We start from the raw sequence: 22,255 nt of genomic DNA, 5'->3' as shown, positions 1-22,255 counted from the left end.
CTAACATCAGGCATCCACTGGGAGTCAAATGTGGGATCCCCTGTCTCAGAACTGAACAGCTGCTTGTGGGGGAGAGGGGCCCTGTGGCTCTCAGAGGCACAGTCCCCACCCCTGGTCTTATAGCACTCACACCTCCCTGAGCAGGGCCACCAGAACAAGAGTGTCTTTTGCCTAACAGGGGCCTTGGTGGCTGAGATGTCTCCAGCAGCCTGGGCCTCCCCAAGACTTCGTGACCCTCCCAGGTCTGCTTTGCTCAGCCCTGCTGCCTCTTCTTCAGACTTTGCTCCACCAGGGCCAGAATTTGGGGCAGTGCCTGGTTGTTGCCTGCCTGTGTCGTTAATAAGCCAGCCAGGGTGTTTACAATGACATGGGTGTTTACAGAGGGGCAAGGGGTGCTGGCGGAAGGAAAAGGGGAGCTGGCCTAGGGCGCTCAAGTTTTATACGGTTCCCCATCCCCACAGCGGGGAATTCCAGTAAGGTACTGGAGCAGGGAGACTCCAGCAGAGAGAGGACCCAGTCCAAACCGTCCATAGCCCCGGTTCTGGAACTCCGGGCGCGGCACCGTGGCCCTCAGTGGCTGGCTCGGCTGAGGCCAGGAGCCAGCTGGATCCGACCGCGGCGCCGCCGGAGGGGCTCGGGCCCAGCCCCTCGGACGAGCGACCACACAGCAAATGCCTGAAAGTGTATGACTTTGTCAGTTCCCTGCAGCGTGAAGGGTACGCACACACGCGACCCGACTCCGACCGCAGCGTGAGCAGGGACGCGGTGCTTCCAGACCCTCACGCGCCCGAGCGCGCTCCACGCCGCGTGACCGCCCCTCCTCCGAGAACCCCCAGAACAGGCGCCTCACCCACGCCTCAGCCCCGCCCGGCGGTCAAACTCCGTGGGTTCCTTGCGGGAGGGCGGGCGAGAGAGCGCCAGCCCGGTTGCCCCCTCCCTGCCCAGTCTTCACCTTGCAGGAATTGGCTCAGGCACACAGGGTTGAAGGTTTGGAGCGGATTTGGTTTTGTTTTGTTTTGTTTTGTTTTGTTTTAACATTTTTCCATCAGACCACGTCCCCGCCCCCCGCTCGCGGTCCGCCCCTCGTACATATACTCTGCGCACAGATACACACGCGCGCGCGCGCACACACACACACACACACGCGCGCGCGCGCGCGCGGCGCGCACAGACACGCTCCCTCCCTCCGGCGCGCTCTGCCCCTTGCCCGCCCGCCGCACACGCAGCCGACCCAGGCTCCCCGCGCCCCGCGCCCCGCGCCCCGCGCCCAGCCGCCGCAGAGGGAAGCCGGGCTGGGCTTGGTTCTGCTCATGGAGAAAGTGCCGGGCGAGATGGAGATTGAGCGCAGGGAGCGGAGCGAGGAGCTGTCCGAGGCGGAGAGGAAGGCGGTGCAGGCTACGTGGGCCCGGCTCTATGCCAACTGCGAGGACGTGGGGGTGGCCATCCTGGTGAGGTAGGTGTCGCCCCAGCCCTGCCGTGCCCGGGGGAGGGAGGGCGGCAGCGGCTCCAGGCAGGGGCGGGCTCAGCCAGGTCCGAGCTCCCGCGCCACCTCCCTAGATGCGATTGGGGCCAGGCCAGCGTGGGGTACCTTGGGTGCGTAAAGCTCTGGTTGAGCCTTCTTTGGCTCTGGGCACGGGGCTCACCAGGAACTAGGAAGCAGATACAGAGGGAGGGCACCGTCTCCCTCCCTCCCTGGCCTCAGTTCCAAGCTCAGCAGCCAGTCATGCCTTCCTCATTGGGTACCCCAGCCACCCAGCCGAGCTGCTATGGACACATATTTCACCAACCCTTCAAAGGGGGGCTTCAGTGGGGTCTCCCATTTTAGAGAAGGGAAAACTGAGGCTCTGCGCATGAGGGGGACAAAGAGGAGCAGAGCCCTCTCTCCAGCTCAACCCCTTGAAAGAATTTAAAGCTTCTTGGAAGAATAGAGTAAAGGGCAAGAAAATAGAGGTCAGAGGAAAGGAGGCTGAGGACCAGTTTTCCTAGCAGGCCCTTTCCTGCCCCTACGGAGTGGACCAGCAAGGAGCTCCCAGGTGAGGCACAGGTGAGTGGAGAAGCAGAGTCCTCTAAGATACCATCCCTGCTAAGTTCCTGTGGAGAGAAGGGAAGAAGCTACAGGAGGCAGGGTTCCACCCTAAGCCCACCACCTGGGAAGGAAAAGCCATGTGTCCTGGGCTCAGGAGTCATTCAGGCACCGCATGCCCCAGAGGGTCCCACACACTCACATACATGCTGATGCTTACACCATTCCTATAAAGTGTCCTCAATCTCAGTGAACTGGTAACTGACTATAGCTACAGATCTATGCCCACTTCCCACAAGTGCTGGTACCTGGGGGATGCCGGCAGAGAGACCTGAGATCACATTTACCCTCAAACCCCTGCCCCTGGCAGAGGGAAGCTATCAAATCTGGGACAGAGCAGGGAAACCATATTATTTGAAGATGGGGTGAAACCTCACTATGGAAAGGACTGCTAAATGCATCTCTTTTTCCCAGTCCTGCCCCTATCTCTGGCTTCTCTTTCACCCCCACTCTCTTTTTCTTCCACCTCGCTCAAGCCTAAGACCTACCCAGCTCCACATTGATACGCCCTGATTCCAACTAAGAAACAGATTTTAGAGGAAGAAAGCCAAGAAGCACTCTTGAGGAGTTGGAGGAGGATTCCTGAGGAAGGGAAAACTGAGGCTCTGCGCATGAGGGGGACAAAGAGGAGCAGAGCCCTCTCTCCAGGGATGGCTAATTCATCAGCTCCTTGGGATGGTGGGGAAGCTAAAAGGTGATTTCAGATCCTGAAGCCATCAGACATTCGGAGACACAGACCTGCGTGTGGGAACACCCACACAAGTGCCCACACAAGCGCATGGTGGGCAGAGGAGTCCCAGATGTGCCAGACTGCCTCCTTAAAGGGCTGCTCTCAGCCTTGTACAAGCCACCAGGCTGCAGGATGCAGGGGTCACCAAGAGGAAATGAGACAGAGTCCTCAGGACAGACCTCAGAGAGTCTTTGTAAAGCCCCCTGCCATTTGTGAGTGAGAATACCTAGGGGATGTGTCCAAAATCTGGCTCTTGGGGTACCACCCAGCCTCCCCAGAAGTGGGGGCATGCGGAGGAAGGAACTGAACCCTGAACCCTGAGGGCTGAGCTATTTCAGAAGAGTCCAAGCTCTTGGAAAGGTTTTCTTGCTCTGCACCCTTCTCGTGCCCCATTTCTGACTCTTAAAGGGGGCTAGAGCCAGGCTGGGCAAGGTGTTTACCAAAGTGCTCAGTATTCAGAGAGAGACCCACAATTAATCTGAGAAGGCCTGGGATAGCAATTGGATCTGGCCTGCTGGTAACCCCGTGCCACACTTTACCTGAACCCAACTCTGTGTTGACCAGAGCCCAGCCCCGCCCAGCTCAGCCCTGTAGAACCTAGCCCAGCTCCTCCCTGGCAGCCCAAGGTTCTACCAGTCCTCCTTTCCTTTTTCTCCTCCTGCTCTCTGCCCCAGGACCTGGCCTTGGCGGGGGGTGGGTAAAAGTGAGTAGGGCACGACTGATAAGCTTCTCAGGTGTCTCAGAGCCCCCCCTCCAGACTGTGCCCCTCAGTTTGTTTGTTTGTTTGTTTGGGGGTTTTTTGCCCCTCAGTTTTGTCACCACACCTCCTACCTTCCCACACACATCAAGAACAGGCTCCAGTGACAGCCTGAGACACACTAGCCCTTCTGCCCATCACTCTCACCTTCTATCTCCCTACTGGACTGAAGCCGGAGGCACTCCTAACCCCCCCCCCCAGCCCAGGAGTGAGCAGCCACAATGCTGGTGGCAATGGAGAAGCTGCCTGGGCATCTGAGCCAGACTCCACACCTCCGCTCCCTGCCCAGGAGGAGACAGGAGATGGAGAGGGAACACCCACCCATGCTCCTGGTTGTAACTGCCACCTTCCCCCTCACACTCAGACAAGCCTATTTCAGGCTCTCCTGGAAGCCCAGATGCCCCTGGGAGCTGAGAAACTCCCCAAGGCTGGCTGCCGAGGCTGCTCCCCAGCAGCACAGGCCTGGATGGAGAGATTGGGAATAAACAAGGGACTGGGAGTGAAGCCAGAACGGAGGAGCAGAGCATGTGGCCCCCAGAATCCTCTGACACAGAACAGGGGTTCTCTGGGACTGTCGTTCCTCTGAGCCATAACCTGGTCCTGGTTGTTGCAGTGGGAAACTGACCTGGGTGCCAGGTTACCCTCCTACCACCACCGTACTGCAGTATGGGGAAACTGGCAAAGCAGGGACTGCCAGGCGCCTTCCTGGCCCTACCACCAACTTCCCTGGGCAACCTTGGGCATCAGTTCCTAATCCAGAAGGTGGGGATAAAACTGCCAAAGCCTGAGAGGATATTGTAACAGTTAATAAGATCACATAGTAAGTTTTCAATGTTCAATATATATTCTCCAGGATTTCCTCATCAGTAAACCAGACATACGACTTAGTTGTGGTAGTTAAATAACAGGTGGAGATGCTTTGCACAGTGTAACGTCCCAGGTCAATAGAAACCATTATTTTTATTGCAACGTAAAACCCCAAAGTCTGAGGTCCTCATTAAGGACCGGGGGTTCCATGTTTGTCCTTCAATACAATGCTTTGCCAGAGAAAAACCAATGTGTTTTCAGACCCATTGCCTCCCCAGCATCTCTGTGAAATAGCAAATGGGAAGAGACTTCTTCTCACACTTTTGCAGACTTGGCCTCGGAGAGGGGCCCTCCCTGGTCTCCACACAGACAGTGTCCTGGACACTCCCCTGCCATCAGCAGCTTTCCCTGCTGGGGTGGCCTGGGTCAGCTGCCCTTTCTGCTTCTGTGCTAGCTGTCAGGTCTGAGACTTCACCTCTTGGCCTAAGGGCTGTTTCGGCAAATGATCAGCTCTCTGATCACAAAGGGGTGGGGGGGACACTCCAAAATATGAAACAACCTGAAAAGACAGACTCAAGACACTCCATTGATTTTTCTGAGGCTTCAGTTAAGTTATATAAGTTTCAAGTGAGTCTGTGCATGTACCTCCTGTGGTGTCCAGCCTTGGCTGTCAGCATCACCGTGGACTGCAGGGCCTGCACTGGGGTGATGGGTCACAGGGCGCGTGAGACCCTGGCTCTGACCTTGGGCTGCAGAGCCCAGTAGAAGGTGGCAGGTAACCTACTAATGGCCTTGTGGGGAAATCAGTAGTCCTGGGCCAGCCTGGTGCCCAGGGAGAGGAAAGTCTGACATAGGAAAGGCATTCCACTGTGTGGAAAGGAAGGCCGACATGCCCAAGGACTTCTGCCAAAGGTGAGCGAAGCTGTTGGGCTGAAGGTCAATGGCTCAGGTGTGGGGGCAACGTGGGCGTGATGCTGGAGAAGGGGTGTGGACACATCCATGGATGGACAGTTTGTAAGAAGGCTAGAATGTCAGGTTAAGGAGTTTTTATTGTATCTGGTAAACAGTAGGAAACTGCTGGATGTTTCTGGGCATGAGAGTGATGTAATGCAGTGTTTTCCAACCACGAGTCCATGGACTGGTGCTGGTCCGTGGAACACCCTGAGGTTGTATGAAGATTATAGAATCTATACTTAATGAAAGTGGTAGATCATTTCAGGTAAACTGGAGGGGTTAGGGGCAGGAGCTAGAGAGACCTGGACTGTCAGAGAGGTAAGATGAACAGGAGTGAAGTAATTACAGAACCCTGCCAGGCAGATAAAATCAATCAGTTGATATTTACAGCAGGCTGAGGAGGGAGGCAGGGGGGCCAAGAGGGAAGAGAGGGAGCTGGGAGGAGAAGGACTGCATCTTATCTTTTCCTTCTTGGTGGGGAGACCGACCTCAATCTGTCCTCCTCACTTTGTTTACAAAGAGCTCTCTAACTTGATCATTCGTACAGCTGGCATTTCCTGAGCCCCTGTGTTCACACTCCGCTGAGGACTCCACACTGCGGTTTCTGATTTTATCCTCACTACAGCTCTCAAGATAGGAACAGTGATGCCCATTTCATGGAAGAGGAAACTGAGGCTCAGAAAAGTTAACTAACTTGCCGGGGTCACATTGGCCTGTGATTCCAGAACTGAAGCAGTTATTCTCTCAGCTATGCCAGGAGCTGGCCTTGAAGGGTGTGTAGGGTTTGAAGAGGAGGCAAGAGGCAAGGAAGGCAGAGGCCTGGGAGACAAAGCTGCCAGAGGAGGGTCTGTATTTGAGGGACAGTTTACATGGGGATGAAAACAATTATTGGGGTGGGTTCTGCATCTCCCAGCCTGCACCCCCATGTCCTGGACACTGCAGGGTGGGGCCTGAGGCAGCCCAGCTTCAGCATCCACCCCTCCCTCCCACCAGGTTCTTTGTGAACTTCCCATTGGCCAAGCAGTACTTCAGCCAGTTCAAGCACATGGAGGAGCCCTTGGAAATGGAGCGGAGCCCTCAGCTGCGGAAGCACGCCTGCCGGGTCATGGGGGCCCTCAACACTGTTGTGGAGAACCTGCACGACCCTGAGAAGGTGTCCTCTGTGCTTGCTCTGGTGGGCAAAGCCCATGCCCTCAAGCACAAGGTGGAGCCTATGTACTTCAAGGTATGGAAACCCAACCTCCACCCTGCTTGCTCCAGAGTCTCCTGGGCCTTCTCACCACCTGCAGGCTATGGGAGGGGTCTGTGGAGGAGCTGAGGTGACCACTGGACCACCCAGCCACTTCCCCTGGCTAGGCTGTGACTGGGAGGGGCAGTAGGATGGGGGCTGGGTCTTGAGGGCTGCTGGGGTATTGCATTATGAACAATCTCCTGGGCTGGATAGAAAGGTTGCTGAGGGTGGAGGGGGTGCAGGGACCCCAGACATTTATTCCCCCTTTCTCCCTTTGTGCCCAGATCCTCTCTGGGGTTATTCTGGAAGTGATCGCCGAGGAATTTGCCAGTGACTTCCCAACGGAGACACAGAGAGCCTGGGCCAAATTGCGTGGCCTCATCTACAGCCATGTGACCGCTGCCTACAAGGAAGTGGGCTGGGTACAGCAGGTCCCCAATGCCACCACGTGAGGAGGAGTGAGGGTGGGCTGGGTAGTTCCCTGTCATGTCCTTCTGTCCCCTGGTCTCCCACCTCTCCTGGGGCCCAGGGCAGGAGCACTTCCAGGGGGCTGGGTCTCGGAAAAGGCACAATAGGAAAAGGCCTGCTCAGGCCCACAGAGCTATGAGTCCCCAACCCCCAGGGCAGGGGAGTCCTCAGAGCATCCCAAGACAGTGGCTTGTGGCTTTTGGGGCAGAGAGAACAGAAGGTTTCTGACGGGAAACTGGTCATGGGACCCAGAGGTCACCAGGTGGTTCCAGCCATTTCCTCCGTGGGCACCAGTCACATGGAGCTGTTTTTACCTACTGCTGACCAGCACTCTCTCCCACCTCTGTCTCAACAAGGTTGGTGCCAGGAGAGTCACGAGGACCAGTGCACAGGCGCGTGAACCGGCGCCTGCACAGCCAGGCCCACAAGGGCCTGCGTGGGTGTCACTCTCACGCACACCAGCAGGGGTGTTTACTTCTGGGCTGACCCTGGAGGCCAAGTTCCCAGTTCTGGGGTGAGGGCCCGGGAGATGGCTCAAGGAGAGTGGCTGGCCTCAGTGACTCCAGCTGACTAGGAGCACAAGGGGTGGGCTGGCCCCCAGATGTGGTGGCTGGGAACACTCTGGCCTTCCTGGGCCCCCAAGGGGCGGCTGGCTCTGAGAGCTCAGTGGAGAGGCAGAGGCAGGAGCAGAAGCAGGAATGGGAAGCAGGGGTCAGCCAGCAGCTTAGGACACGCGTTGTAGAGAAACATTCCCAGCAGTTTCCCATGGAAAAGGCGGTGTCTTCTCCCTGGGCTCTGAGCTGGTCTGCAGACCTCTGAATTTCTTGCTCACAGGCCTCCCAGTGGGCGCAGCTCCAAAAAGAAGGTCCCCAGGGCAGCCTTGGAGGGCCAGGCCTCCTGACTGTCCATAGTCCTCTGACCACACTGGCCCCAGCCTTCTTCTGCTCCCTTCCCCTACCCCCATCGCACCACCCCAGGAGAGCAGAGTCCTCAGGAACTGCTAGCTATAGCCAGGCAGCCGCTACAGATGTTCACAGCTGGGCCCTAGTCTGCACTAGACCAGGGAGGGTGGGAGGTGGTCAGAGTTTTATCTGCCCTGGGAGGCACTAGCCAGGGAAGCTGCTGGAGTAGCCAGAGGGGCTAGGGAGGGGTCAGTGGGGGAAGGGGGCTTGCCCACCCACACATCTCCCCAGGCAGGCCTTACTGCCAAAGATGAGTTTGTTTACAGCCAAGGAGACAAGACTTCCTGCTTTTGGAGAAAAGGGCTTTCTTACAGGAGCCCAGAGGAACTGGAGAGAGACAGAGCTGGCCAGTACCAGCCCCAATGAATCAGAAACACATGGACACATTTCCCGGACATGAAGCCCTATCCCCTCCTCTTTCTTACCCCAGCTAGACCCCTGGGACTTAAATTTCACTAGACCCCAAGAATTGGGAAACCATAACGATCTCATCTGCTCAGTTTGGTCTTCTTACAGACTGAACAGAGATGGCTACAGGGAGAGTGGCTGGGCCTTGCTCCCTCCTGGGCCAGCGTACCTTGCATTGGGCGTAATCTCCCTTCCCCAGCTGTGAAGTTGTAGGGATTGTCTCCTCTTGCCTTCTGTACCCACCAGGTGAGGCCCTCAAGAAGGCGTGTCTCCTTGGGCCCCAGCCTGCAGACTCACTCAACTTTCTGCCAAGGCCCCAACAGGTTCCAAGGGTGGGAGGGAATGACAGGGCAGAGTTCTAGAAGGCCTGCATCCAACTGCTCTTATCAGGGACCAGTGGTAAGCCAGACGCCACTGTTTATTGAACTGTCTCTGCTTAAGGGTGTGTGTGCACATTTGTGGGTGCGGAGGCAGGGGCGTGGTGGTGAGCGCAAAGAATTACGTGTCCTGAAAAAGCCTATGGGTGGCCACAGGGGAACCCAGACAGGCCCACCAGAAAGCGTTTGTGTTTTCATCAGTAGCAGAGAACTCACATTTGTATAGATCTTTGCAGGCTGTGAAACACTTTCCCACGGCTGATGTCACTCAGTTCTCATAGAGCTGGGCAAGGCAGATGGTCACACTTTAGAGGAGAAGATCTGGGGTTCAGAGGGGCCAACTGGCTTGCCTCAGGCCACACAGCAGGCTCCTAGCAGAAGGGGGACTAGAATGAGCATCTTTGGACTGCTTTCACCTGTACCGCTCAGGGACTCAGCAAGTAGCATCCTGCCTTGCATCCCCTGATCCCTTTCCTCTGCCTCCCATGTCCCCTGGTTCCAGTTTGTGCCCCTTGTGACATGTTGCCTCCATTTTCTGTCTCTCATCCACAGCCCACCGGCCACACTGCCCTCTTCGGGGCCATAGGGCCCCTCCTGTCTTCCCCCTCCCTGGAAGCACCTTGAGCAGAAGGCCGAGTTCTGAAGACCCTCCATGACCCTCCATTTCTGGGTGCCAAGGAAGCTGGAAGAATCCCTGACTCATCTTCCTGGAAAGAGGCCTCTGCCTTGGCCGTAGTGCCCCTGGAGCCGCTGGGAGGTGGCACTGGATGCTGACCCAGTTGGCGGCAGGTGCCTGTGGGGGTGGGGGACCCTTCTTTCTTGAAGAGCCAGGCCCACTCTTAGCTTTTCTACTCACTGTTCGAGACCCAGCTGAGAGGCTGGCCGGCATTGGCATCGTGTTGGGTCTATGAGCTACTGCAGAAGGGCACCAGCCCTGATTCTCTCTGCCTGGCCAGCATGCAGGTCTCCACACCACCTATCTAGAAAACCATGCACACATATCTATCATATATACAAATATATTCTATATACAATCTATATAAATATATATATACACACATTTATAACGTGTATCTGCGGGGCCTGGAGGCTCATGTGGAGCCTTGGTTCTGCTTGTCGCAGGGGGCAGGTAGGATCCTGGTCCTGCTTCTGGGCAGAGAACAGAATGTCCTGGCAGAAATAGGGGGGCCCACATTAGCACAGAGAGGATCTAGGCCTGTAGGCAGAGTTGGGATGATCCAAGGGCCTGCCTGGGTCCTCACATTTCTTTCTGCTCTGGGTAAGAAGAATGTGGCTCTCCCCACCTTTGCCCCACACAAAGGGAGGTGTATGCCTCCCTGCCTTGCTCCAAAGCAGGCAAGGGCAGACAGAGGCTCCAGAAGTCCTGGACCAGATGACTGTGCTGGGGGAGAGGCCATGGTAAAGAAACCTCAAACACCAGCCCTGTCTGCCTTTGCCACTAAAGCAGCCCCGGCAGGAGGAGGGACAAGGATGACAGGACCAGAGGCCTCCATCTCATCCTGGAGCTCTGAGGGCCCAGGGCCTTCCCTCCCTTGCCCCTCCTGGCCACTGGCTGGCAGTGGGTCCTGTCCATCCATCTGGGTCAGAGTTGCTGGGGACTACTCCTGTGTGTGCCCCTTGGTCACATGTGTCGTCCTCAAGGATGTTTTGCTGCTGTGACTTGTGCCTGTGCCATCCTATCCCACCCTCGTGCAGCCACCCATGTAACTACCTGCCCTCCTTTTGTAGTTTCTGCCGTTTGTAACCAGACCCAGCCATGTCATTAAACACACTCCTCTTCCTGTGTCTGTGCCTGCTCATTCTGTCTTTTCCTGCCATCTGCTTTCCTTAGTTCAAGGCTTCGGCCTTTTTCTTGGAAGCCTCCCTCCCTCTCCTCCAACCTTTGTGTCAGCCTTGGCTAGTCGTGGACCCCTCGGAGTTGGGGGCACTCACCTGGTTAGTCAGGAGCACCAGGCTGGAGACTGGAAGCTGGGCTCTGGGGGTGGGGGGGTAGGGTGTCTGTGCTTATTTTAAAAAGTAACGAGGCTTTAATTTTCTGTTTTGGAAATCTTTTGGTGAGGACAGGATGAGATGTCTAGAAAGAAGGAAGAGAGGTCTAGAAAGAAGGAAGAGATGTCTAGAAGGAAGGAAGAGATGTCTAGAAAGAAGGGATGTCTAGAAAGAAGGGCCTCTGTCTTCTGGGCCCAGGGCCTGGCCTGCTGCTCAAGTTATATGCGGGGGTCAATTCTTGGGTGTTGGGGGAAGGAAGTATGCTTTTAGTCTAAAATCCCATCCCAACACCTTCCCTGCACTCTCACCTCCCAGACCCCCTTCCCAAGCCCTCAATGCTGCACCCACAGCCTGGGGTCAGGCCTGCCCAGCCCCCACGCACAATGGAGGCAACAGTCAGCAGCATCAATTCCCAGAGGAAGAGGGACCCAGAGGTCACCATCCTTGGGTGGGCTGCAGGAGGGGCAGGAAGCAGCCTCTGCCCCTTGGGAGGGCTGCCAGCTGCCCGGGAAGATTCAGCTAACACACAGGAAAAGTCTTGTCTCCCAGACCGTGAACTCCCTGAGTGAAGGCTGTGCCCTCATCTGCTGGGCCTAGCACAACCAAAGTACGCAACAGAAATCCAAAGAATAAATACCACCCTTAGAAAGCAAAACCAGTGCGCAGGCCAAGAGTGAGCTGTGTGAACTGAAATACAAGTGCAACGCAGAGAGGACGGCGGCAAGACAGAGTGCCAGGCTCGGGGTCAGACTGTCCTAAATGCTGTGTGACCTGGGGCAAACCACTCAGGCTTTCTGAGCCGCAGTCACCTCTGAGTGAAAATAGGAGTGTTCTGGCCTCTGGTGGAGCAGTGGATGGAGTATTGCCCAGGAACACTGAGGTTGCTGGTTCCAGGCCCTGGTCAAGGCACATATGGGAAACAACTATGGATTGATGCTTCCTGCTCCTCCTCCCACCTTTCTCTCTCTCTTCCCTCTAAAATCAGTAAGTAAAATATTTAAAAAAATAAAATAAAAGAAGGAGTGAACATGAGGTCTGCCTTGCAAGGCAGGTGCCTGGAGGAAGAGGAGGAAGGTGTGCGCCACAGTGCTGGGCACCTGGACTTGCTCAGGAGAGCAGCTGTCAGGCGGTCAGAAGCAGGGAGGGAAAAGAGAAGATGAAAGGGTGGACATTGCCTGACCTGTGGTGGCGCAGTGGATAAAGCATCGACCTGGAGCACTGAGGTCGCCGGTTCAAAACCCTGGGCTTGCCTGGTCAAGGCACATATGGGAGTTGATGCTTCCTGCTCCTCCTCCTCTCTCTCTCTCCTCTCTAAAATAAATAAATAAATAAAAAAGGGTGGACAGGCCTAGATGAGCCATGGGTCTAGAGAGAGGGGGGCAGAGGTGGAACAAGGATGGGAGATGAATGAACAGGGTGATCTCAGGAGGCAGAGGGCTAGGGAAAGGGAAATGGGAGCAACCCAGCAGGCCTACCAGGTCCTGGGCCTTGCAGGTGGGCAGGTGAACAGTGACCGAACCAGAGCCAGAGTGGTTGTGGGGACTGTGACTGTGGGGCATGGCAGTCAGGGCCGGGGATAGTCTCTGGAAAAAACTATCCCCTACCCAATTTCACTTCAGTTGGCTTACACGTGGTGAAGGGGCCTCTAAACCAGCCCAAGCAACTTATTTTGCAGTGTAGCCCTTGAGAAAGATTCTTCCCACTCCACACCCTAAGAGAGAGGACATTGAAAATGAATGATTCACCCCAGACCTGAGCTAGGCATGATGTTTGCAGGGCGGGGGGAACCCTAGGTCCACGGGTGATGCTGGGCAGGACCCAGGTTTCCACAAGTGGGCTGCAGGCTGGGTTCAGGGGTTTTGTTTTGTGCTGTACACTCAGGGATAGCCCTGTCATCAAAGAGCCGAGCTTCTGGGTCAGCTCCCCCTGACCTGCTCAGGCTGTGAGCAATGGGGTGTCAGAAATGGGAATGCGGAGTCTGCGGCTCCTGCCCACCAAGCAGTCCTGGCCACACGGTCCCACAGCAACCCCTACTGGCCATAGTGGGAACCTCACCCAGGAAGCCTCAGCCAGTACTTCAGGTGACATGACCTTCCTACTTCCCTAACCCGGACAGCCCTCGTCCACGCTTCTTGAAAGGAGGTAGCATCATACCTGAGCCTGTGGCAAAAAGAAAACATGCCTGACCAGGCGGTGGTGCAGTGGATGGAGCATCGGACTGGGATGCGGAGGACCCAGGTTTGAGACCCCAGGGTCGCCAGCTTGAGTGCGGGCTCATCTGGTTTGAGCAAAAATCCCACCGGCTTGAACCCAGGGTCGCTGGCTCCAGCAGGGGGTTGCTCGGTCTGCTGAGGGCCCGCGGTCAAGGCACATGTGAGAAAGCAATCAATGTACAACTGGGGTGTTGCAGCACGCAATGAAAGACTGATGCTTCTCATCTCTCTTCGTTCCTGTCTGTCTGTCCCTGTCTATCCCTGTCTCTGACTCACTCTCTGTCTCTGTAAAAAAAAAAATAAATAAATAAATAAATAAACATACGTATCCCATTGATGCTTATGACCATGCTCTCCCATATTTTGAGTCAAGTGGAAAATTTTAATAAATGCACTAATAAAAAGGAAAACAGCCTGACCAGGCGGTGGCGCAGTGGATAGAGCGTTGGACTGGGATGCAGAGGACCCAGGTTCGAGACCTTGAGGTTGCCAGCTTGAGCGCAGGTTCATCTGGTTTGAGCAAAACTCACCAGCTTGGACCCAAGGTCGCTGGCTCCAGCAAGGGGTTACTCAGTCTGCTGAAGGCCCGTGGTCAGGGCATATAAGAGAAAGCAATCAATGAACAACTAAGGTGTCGCAATGAAAAACTGATGATTGATGCTTCTCATCTCTCTCCGTTCCTGTCTGTCTATCCTTCTCTCTGTCTCTGTAAAAAAAACCAAAAAACAAAAACCAAAAAACAAAAAAAAAAAAAAAAAGGAAAACAGCCTGACCAGGTGGTGGTGCAGTGAATAGAGCGTACACTGAGTGTACTGGGATGCAGAGGACCCAGGTTCGAGACCCCGAGGTCACCAGCTTGAGCACAGGCTCATCTGGTTTGAGCAAAGCTCACCAGCTTGGACCCAAGGTCACTGGCTGGAGCAAGGGGTTACTCGGTCTGCTGAAGGCCCATGGTCAAGGCACATATGAGAAAGCAATCGATGAACAACTAAGGTGTTGCAACAAAAAACTGATGATTGATGCTTCTCATCTCTCTTCGTTCCTGTCTGTCCCTATCTATCCCTCTCTCTGACTCTCTCTCTCTCTCTCCCTGTAAAAAAAAAAAAAAAAAAAAAAAAGGAAAACAAAAAAAGGCTATGTGTAACACCCCATCAAGCCCTGCCTGCTGGCTTGCCTTCGTTAACACTTAGAAACTAACTCGGTTGGGAACACAACAGCCACAGGGGCTCATTAAAACAAACAGCAGCTTTTGTTTACAATTTTGATTAGTGAGCACTGTGGTCTCCACTCTAGGAAAAAGTTGAGGGGTGCCCCACCAGCTTCATAAGCCTGGCTGGGTAACTGCGTGGGCGGTAGCTGCAGGGGGCAGTGTAGCCAAGGGGAGAGAAGAGGCCAGGACTCAGAAACAGCAGACCCTTGTGGGAGGCAATGGAGTCAGGATTTATTTTTGTAGTCCATAGGACAGGATATGCTGGTGGATTGGATGTCAGAGGTGGAAGAGAGGACAGTCAAGAGTGCCTGCAAGGTGGCCTGACCTGTGGTGGCGCAGTGGATAAAGCGTCGAGCTGGAAATGCTGAGGTCGCCGGTTGGAAACCCTGGGCTTGCCTTGTCAAGGCACATATGGGAGTTGATGCTTCCAGCTCCTCCCCCCTTCTCTTTCCCTGTCTCTCTCTCCTCTCTCTCCCTCTCTCTCTCTCTCTCTCTCTCCTCTCTAAAATGAATAAATTAAAAAAAAAAAAAAGAGTGCCTGCAAGGTTCCTGTTCTGTCTGCTTTATTTAGCAAACGGAGGCCACGTCTTACAGGGAAACAGCCAGGGAAGAACAGGTTTGGGCAGGAACAGTATCAAGAATTCTTTGTCCACATGAAGCGCATGGTGATATTGTCAGGACTTAAATTTGGAATTGGATGAGGTCATTGGGCAGAGATTGTGGGAAGGGAAGAGGGGCAGGCCTGAGCCCTGGAGCACTTGACCCTGAGGTCAGGGGTAAAGAGAAGAGCCTACAAAGGGGTGAGGGGTGTGGGTCAGAGGCCGGGACAGAACCCTAGAAGATGCCAGGAGAGCATATCCTGGAGGCCTGAGACAGACCTGGCTGACTGCTTCCCCGTGAAGTGTGAGTCAAGGTGATTACCTGAGAAGCCAGTGGATGTGGTTCACTCGGGAGGGGCAGTGACATGAGAGGGGGAAAGTGAATTTACTAAGCGAATGGCATATGATTACTGAGATACGTGCCATGAACTTGAAGTGAGAGCAGCCAGTGCCTGCCCCAGGGAGGACTTTGTCAAAGAAAAACTAGAGCTGGACAGTAGTTAAAACATAAAAACCAGTTTTACTTGGGACTGTTGCAACAGGGGAAAAGGGACCTCTGCACAGAACAGGGCTCAGCTCAGAACACAGCGTGGGCAAGCAGAGATCACAGCCACGGGGCTGGGTTGGGCAGTAGGTGGAAGATTACTAAGAGGATACACCAGGTGGGTGGGGGTGGGGGGAGTTCTGCCTAAACTGACCTAACAGGATTCTTTTTTTTTTTTTTTTTTTTTTTTTTTTTAAAGAGACAGAGTCAGACAGGAACAGAGAGAGATGAGAAGCATCAATTATCAGTTTTTCGTTGTGACACCTTAGTTGTTCATTGATTGCTTTCTCATATGTGCCTTGATTGTGGGCCTTCAGCAGACCGAGTAATCCCTTGCTCAAGCCAGTGACCTTGGGTCCAAGCTGGTGAGCTGTGCTCAAACCAGATGAGCCCACGCTCAAGCTGGTGACCTCGGGGTCTCGAACCCGGGTCCTCCGCATCCCAGCCCAATGCTCTATCCACTGCGCCACCGCCTAGTCAGGCCCTAACAGGATTCTTGCTGAAGGTTGGCCAGAGGTGGATCTGACATCACCTGGGAGGGATTAGGGGGGTGATGAAAAACCTAATGGGGGATTCTAGCTAAACAAGCTGAGAAGGAGTCTTGCTAAAATTCATTGGACAATGCACATGAACACAGAGGCTTAATGGAAAAGATCAGGGATCCTGGGTAGAATTAGAGATTCGTGTCCCTTTCTCCCTCAGGGCACAGGGGAGCAGCAAGTTCCTGGCGTGGGGGGTAGGTGGGAATGTCTTGAATGATAGTCTATCTAAAGGGGGAGGCAGCTCACTTCCCAAAGCCCATCCCATCACAGAGAAGCCCAAGAAACCCATGCTCTGTCCAGCCTCCCCCAGCCCCTTTCTGCAGCTGGGGTGGGGCATGGGGAGAGGGCAGGCCATGTGGGTAGAGGGGTGGGGCCTTCCCAGGGCAAGTGGGAAAGTGAGTCCTTGACCTTGTCTAACTCTACAGACAGAATGTGAATATGGCTGTTTTTAGTTATTGTTATTAATTGTTAAAAAAACAGCAATTCAGTAATGTAAAAACAAAAAATTTTAACTGCAATTCAGAAAATTGAGAAGTCACTCATAATCCATCACATCCATCCAATCTTCCAGATGTACACTTTAAAAATTTTATAATGCTGCCTGACCAGGAAGTGGCACAGTGGATAGATCGTTGGTCTGGGACACATGGGACCCAGGTTCGAAACCCTGAGGTGGCCGGCTGGAACATGGGCTCATCTGGCTTGAGCATGGGATCATGGACATGACCCCGTGGTCGCTGACTTGAAGTTCAAGGTCGCTGTCTTCAGCAAGGGATCACTGGCTCAGCTGGAACCCCCCCATCAAGGCACATATGAGAAGCAATCAATGAACAACTAAGGTACCACAACAAAGAATTGATGCTTCTCACCTCTCGCCCTTCCTGTTTGTCCCTCTCTCTATTTCGCTTTTTTTTTTACATAGCTTTAAGAATAGCATTGGGGGCCCTGGCCGGTTGGCTCAGCGGTAGAGTGTCGGCCCGGCGTGCAGGAGTCCCGGGTTCGATTCCCGGCCAGGGCACACAGGAGAGGCGCCCATTTGCTTCTCCACCCCTCCCCTTCTCCTTCCTCTCTGTCTCTCTCTTCCCCTCCCGCAGCCAAGATTCCATTGGAGCAAAGATGGCCCGGGCGCTGGGGATGGCTCTGTGGCCTCTGCCTCAGGTGCTAGAGTGGCTCTGGACGCAACAGAGCGACGCCCCAGAGGGGCAAACCATCGCCCCCTGATGGGCATGCCAGGTGGATCCCGGTCGGGCGCATGCGGGAGTCTGTCTGACTGCCTCCTCGATTCCAGCTTCAGAAAAATGAAAAAAAAAAAAAAAGAATAGCATTGGGTTCTGTTGATAGCAATATTATGATCATTGCACGGAATCTGGGGGGAAAAACACAAAGAAAGACTAAAAAGCCCTCCCCCAGCAAAGCTAATCACTGGAGGTGTTTCTGTATAAATACTAGCAGTCTTGCCCTGTGTACAAACATGTTACACCTGGTGTTTGTGTTGCTTTTTAAAGTTAGGATCACGTAGTATATATTGGTTTCAGCAAGATTACTTTGTTTGCTGGAAGAAGCCTGGAGCTTGCAGGAGTCCATGGTTTATGTAAGGGTCACACAGGGAAAATAGTGGTTGACTGTGTAGGCACCATGTGTGCCTGACACATTCCCAGGGGTTCCTGGCTGGCCCCCAATTTGCGTAGACCCAGTGAATGAGGCTATCTCTCCAGGGGCAATAGCAAAGCCTCCTTCCTAGTCTGCAGCTTCCACGCACCCCTGCATTCTATTCTCCACTCAGCACCCAAAGGAGGCTTTTACAAGTGAACCAAATCACAATGATATCTTTTTTTAACTTTTTTTTTTCTTTACAAAGAGAGAGAGTTAGAGAGAAGGATAGACAGGGACAGACAGACAGAAACAGAGAGATGAGAAGCATCAATCATTAGTTTTTCGTTGTACGTTGCAACACCTTAGTTGTTCATTGAGTGCTTTCTCATATGTGCCTTGACCGCAGGCCTTCAGCAGACCGAGTAACCCCTTGCTTGAGCCAGTGACCTTGGGCTTAAGCTGGTGAGCTTTTGCTCAAACTAGATGAGCCCTCGCTCAAGCTGGCGACCTCGGGGTCTCGAACCTGGGTCTTCCGCATCCCAGTCCAACGCTCTATCCACTGCGCCATTGCCTGGTCAGGCCACAATGATATCTTCCCACAGTTCCCCACAGTCACACTGAGACAGACTGCAGAGTCCTAGCCCAGAGCCTATCTCTCCAGCCTCATTTCCCATGACTTCCCCTGCTCTGTGCTCCAGCTCCTCTTGCCTCCCTGCCTGTCATCAAAGCAGCTTTGTGGTCCTGCTCCAGGGCCTTTGCACTTCTTGTTTTCTGTGCCTAAAATGTTCCTTCCCGGCATCTTCTCCTGGCTCCCTCCCTTAACTCAAGTCTCTGTTCAAACATCACCTCCTCAGAGAAACCTTCCCTGACCACTTGTCCAACATGGCAGCCCCCGCCCCTCTTTCTTTACCCTGGTTTATGTGTCCTATGGCTCTGACATTGCACTTCGGGATTATCTGCACCTCTCCATGTGGGCATGGACTTCATCTGTCAAAGCAGAAAGTAGGGTGAGGGCAGCAAGGCATTTACCTCAGGGGAAAGACTTAAGGGAGCATCAAAAACACCAAGAAGGAAGAGAATAATATTTTAAGGCAATATTTTTATTTTTTAAGTATTTATTTTGATTTTTAGAGAGAAAGGAAGAGGGAGAGAGAGAGACAAAAACATGAATCAGTTCCTGTATGTGCCCTGACAGGGAATGAACTGGCAACCTCTGTGCTTCAGGATGATGCTCTAATTGAGCTATCCAGCCAGGGCAGTGATATTTTTAAAAATCAAAATTAGTCCAACCAGTGGTAGTGCAGTGGATATAACATTGACCTGGGATGCTGAGGTCCCTAGTTTGAAACCCCAAGGTTGTCAGCTTGAGCATGGGCTTGCCAGCTTGAGCCCGAAGGTCACTCTCTTGGCTTGAGCCCCCTGGTCAAGGCATGTATGTATGTAAAGCAATCAGTGAAAGGCCCTGGTCTGCTAGCTCAGTGGTAGAGTCGACCCAGCATGTGGAAGTCCCAGATTCAACTCCCAGTCAGGGCACACAGGAGAAGCGCCCATTTGTTTCTCCATCTTTCCCCCTCCTGCTTTCTCTCTGTCTCTCTCTTCCTCTCCTGCAGCCAAGGCTTCATTGGAGCAAAGTTGGCCCGGCCACTGGGGATGGCTCCATGGCCTCTGCCTCAGGCGCTAGAATGGCTTCCATTGTAACGGAGCAATGCCCCAGATGGACAGAGCATTGCCCCCTGGTGGGAGTGCCAGGTAGATCCCGGTCAGGCGCATGCGGGAGGCTCTCTGCCTCCCCACTTCTCACTTCAGAAAAATACAAAAAATAAAAAAGCAATCAGTGAACAACTAAAGTGATGCAATTATGAGTTGATGCTTCTCATCTCTTTCCTTACACTCTTTCTCTCCCTTTCCCTCTCTGACAAAATAAAATAAAATAAAATTTAAAAATGCCCACAAAACCTACAATTAAGAAAAAATAGCAACAGCCTGACCTGTCATGGTGCAGTGGAAAGAGCATCAACCTGGAGCACTGAGGATGCTGGTTCGAAACCCTGTGCTTGCCCAGTCGAGGTATATATAAGAAACAACTACTATGAGTTGATGCTTCCTTGTTCCTACCCCCTCTTTTTTCTCTCTCTAAAATCAATAAAATCTTTTTAAAAATAAAAAATTGCAACATTTTAAATGAAGACAGTTTCAGTGTTTCTTGCCCCCCTATCCTGAGTTGAGTGTCTATAACCAGAGACATTGAGAAACATTCACTGAAGGAATTAAGAAGAACAGGGTAAAGCTGACAAAGTCAAGGGGACAAAGGCCACCTCCTCTTTCATCATGTCCCCACACACGTCCCACTGCCTCGCTGCAGATAGGGGCTGGTGGAGGCAGGACGGAGAATGGGTTCCTCTGGCCCCCTTGTGACTGGATAGGCTCTGCCTCCATGTGGCCCATCCATCCGTCCATCAAAAGACCCACGCCTGACCAGGTGGTGGCGCAGTGGATTGAGTGTCGGACTGGGATGTGGAAGGCCCCAGGTTCGAGACTCCAAAGTTGCCAGCTTGAGCGTGGACTCATCTGGCTTGAGCAGAAAGCTCACCAGCTTGGACCCAAGGTTGCTGGCTTGAGCAAGGGGTTACTCAGTCTGCTGAAGGCCCGTGGTCAAAGCACATATGAGAAAGCAATCAATGAACAACTAAGGTGTCACAACGAAAAACTGATAATTGATGCTTCTCATCTTTCTCCCTTCCTGTCTATCCCTGTAAAAATAAATAAATAAATAAATAATAAAAAAAGACCCAGGATCTAGGTCTGCAGTTATTCCGGACATGCCCACTCCTGCCCAGGAACTTGGTGCTCCCTTGTGTCCCAAGGGAGGAAGAGACAAAATCCTCTAATTCTGTTCGTACTTCTGGGTTTCTGTGCATTGCTCAATTTTAGCAAGACTCCTGTTGAGCTGGTTTATCTAGAATCCTCCACTAAGGCTCTTCATCCTCCACAGCTCTCCCAGGTGATGCCCAGCCCTGCCCCCGGCATGAGCAAAAGATCAAAAGCAAGTGGACTCAGAGAGGAGGTACAGAGGGACAGAGAGAGAGGGGGTCCCTTCCAGAGGAGCCAAGCTGGAAGTCCTGAGAACCCAGGGCCCTGAGAAACAGTGAGGAAAGAGGCCACCAGGGGGCGCCAACAACAGGGCAGGGTCCAAGGAAGACAAGAGTTGAAGTAGCTAGCTGGTGGTGGTGGGTGGGAGAAACATGAATAACTCACTGTGTTGATTTCCTGTGGCTGCTGTGAACATCACCACGAACGGGGCGGCGGGGGGGGGGGGGCTTATTCTCTCACTGTTATAGATTCCCAACCTCTGCAATGCAGGTATGAGCAGACCTGCTCCCTCTGATAGCTCTAGGGGAAAATCCTTCCATGGACTTATTGTTTGTGCACAGACCCCCAGCAAATTCCTATGTCGACACCTAACCCCAAATGAGATGGTATTTGGAGGTGGGGCTTTGAGAGGTGCTTAGGTCATGAGGGTAGAGTCCTCATGACTGGAATGAGTGCTCTGATACATGAGACCTCTGAGAGCTTGTCCCTCCTGTCCGGTGAGGGCATAGCCACCTCCTGCAATGTGTCCATCCGGCTATAGGGCAAAGCTTCCTCCAAACGTGTCCAATGCTTCCTCCAAATGTGTCAGCCCCAGCTCCAAACTCCCTGTGGCTTCCAGGTCCAAACTGGCAGCAGCTGATGGGGGAGGTTAAGGAAGTCCATGGGGACCTGGGGTCTGAAACTGAGGGAGGAGGCTGAAGGCTTCTCACAGCTTGGGGGAGAGAGCAGGTGTTTGCAGACATAATGTCCTCAGTTCCTGATCCTGCACTGAAATCAAATCCATCCGGGTTGAGGTGAGGGGCCTCTGTGGTCCCTGCTGGGCAGGAGCAGTGGGATCAGCCTGCGCCAGTCAGTTCTGCAGGAGGAGGAGACTGAGGCTGCCAGGCAGAAGCACAGACAAGCCTTGGGCAAAGCTCCCTGCACTTCTCCTCAGGGGGTCCAGGCTGGGCCTGTGGGCAGCAGGACTTCAGATCAGTGACAGGAGACCCAGACTGGTCCAGATCTCCCTGACTTGCTGTGCAATGGTGGGCAAGTTTCACACCCTTTCTGTTAAACCCCAGTTACCACAGCCTAAAGAGAGGAGGCAGATGACTGCTGGAACCCATTGCTTCTTTAAACATTTTTTTTTGTATTTTTCTGAAGCTGGAGATGGGGAGGCAGTCAGACAGACTCCCACATGCGTCTGACTGGAATCCACCCGGCATGCCCACCTGGGGGCGATGCTCTGCCCATCTGGAGCATTGCTCTGTTGCGACCAGAGCCATTCTAGCGCCTGAGGTAGAGGCCATAGAGCCATCCTCAGTGCCTGGGCCAACGTTGCTCCAATGGAGCCTTGGCTGCTGGAGGGGAAGAGAGACAGAGAGGAAGGAGAGGGGGAGGGGTGGAGAAGCAGATGGGCGCTTCTCCTGTGTGCCCTGGCCAGGAATCAAACCCGGGACTCCTGCACGCCAAGCTGACACTCTACCACTGAGCCAACTGGCCAGGGCAACCCACTGTTTCTTGAACTATTCCTTCCTCTGCCAGACCCAGAGTCTCTCCCAGGAGTTATTTCAAGGGGAGCTAAAAATGGGGTGGTCACCAGACCCCACCCCAAAACACACCAGAGATCAGGGCTCCAGGCCACAGTAGAGGGGTGGGAGGGAGGGCAAGGACCAGCACCTGGAAAGAAGAAGAACA

General features: G+C 53.7%; 1 protein-coding gene across 4 annotated transcripts; it reads left to right on the top strand.

The window, feature by feature from the left end:
- The first annotated feature begins 1,122 nt into the window (after window positions 1-1,122).
- On the top strand, window positions 1,123-10,583 carry CYGB (cytoglobin). Of its 4 annotated transcripts, XM_066237282.1 has the most exons (5): window positions 1,323-1,453; window positions 6,080-6,176; window positions 6,325-6,556; window positions 6,847-6,984; window positions 9,330-10,583. In XM_066237282.1, the coding sequence occupies exons 2-5, from the start codon at window positions 6,082-6,084 to the stop codon at window positions 9,399-9,401; spliced, it is 537 nt and encodes a 178-aa protein (XP_066093379.1). In that variant the 5' UTR covers window positions 1,323-1,453; window positions 6,080-6,081; the 3' UTR covers window positions 9,402-10,583. The 4 variants fall into 4 exon arrangements, with proteins under 4 accessions (XP_066093375.1, XP_066093378.1, XP_066093376.1 ...); XM_066237278.1 differs by lacking the exon at window positions 6,080-6,176 and having other exon boundaries at window positions 1,123-1,453; XM_066237281.1 differs by lacking the exon at window positions 6,080-6,176 and having other exon boundaries at window positions 1,124-1,453; window positions 6,847-7,026.
- Window positions 10,584-22,255: the final 11,672 nt, after the last annotated feature.

This window comes from Saccopteryx bilineata, chromosome 6 (genome assembly GCF_036850765.1).
Source record: "Saccopteryx bilineata isolate mSacBil1 chromosome 6, mSacBil1_pri_phased_curated, whole genome shotgun sequence".
Lineage (NCBI taxonomy): Eukaryota > Metazoa > Chordata > Mammalia > Chiroptera > Emballonuridae > Saccopteryx > Saccopteryx bilineata.
Note: the sequence above shows the minus strand (reverse complement) of the source record. Positions and strands in the feature narration are given on the sequence as shown.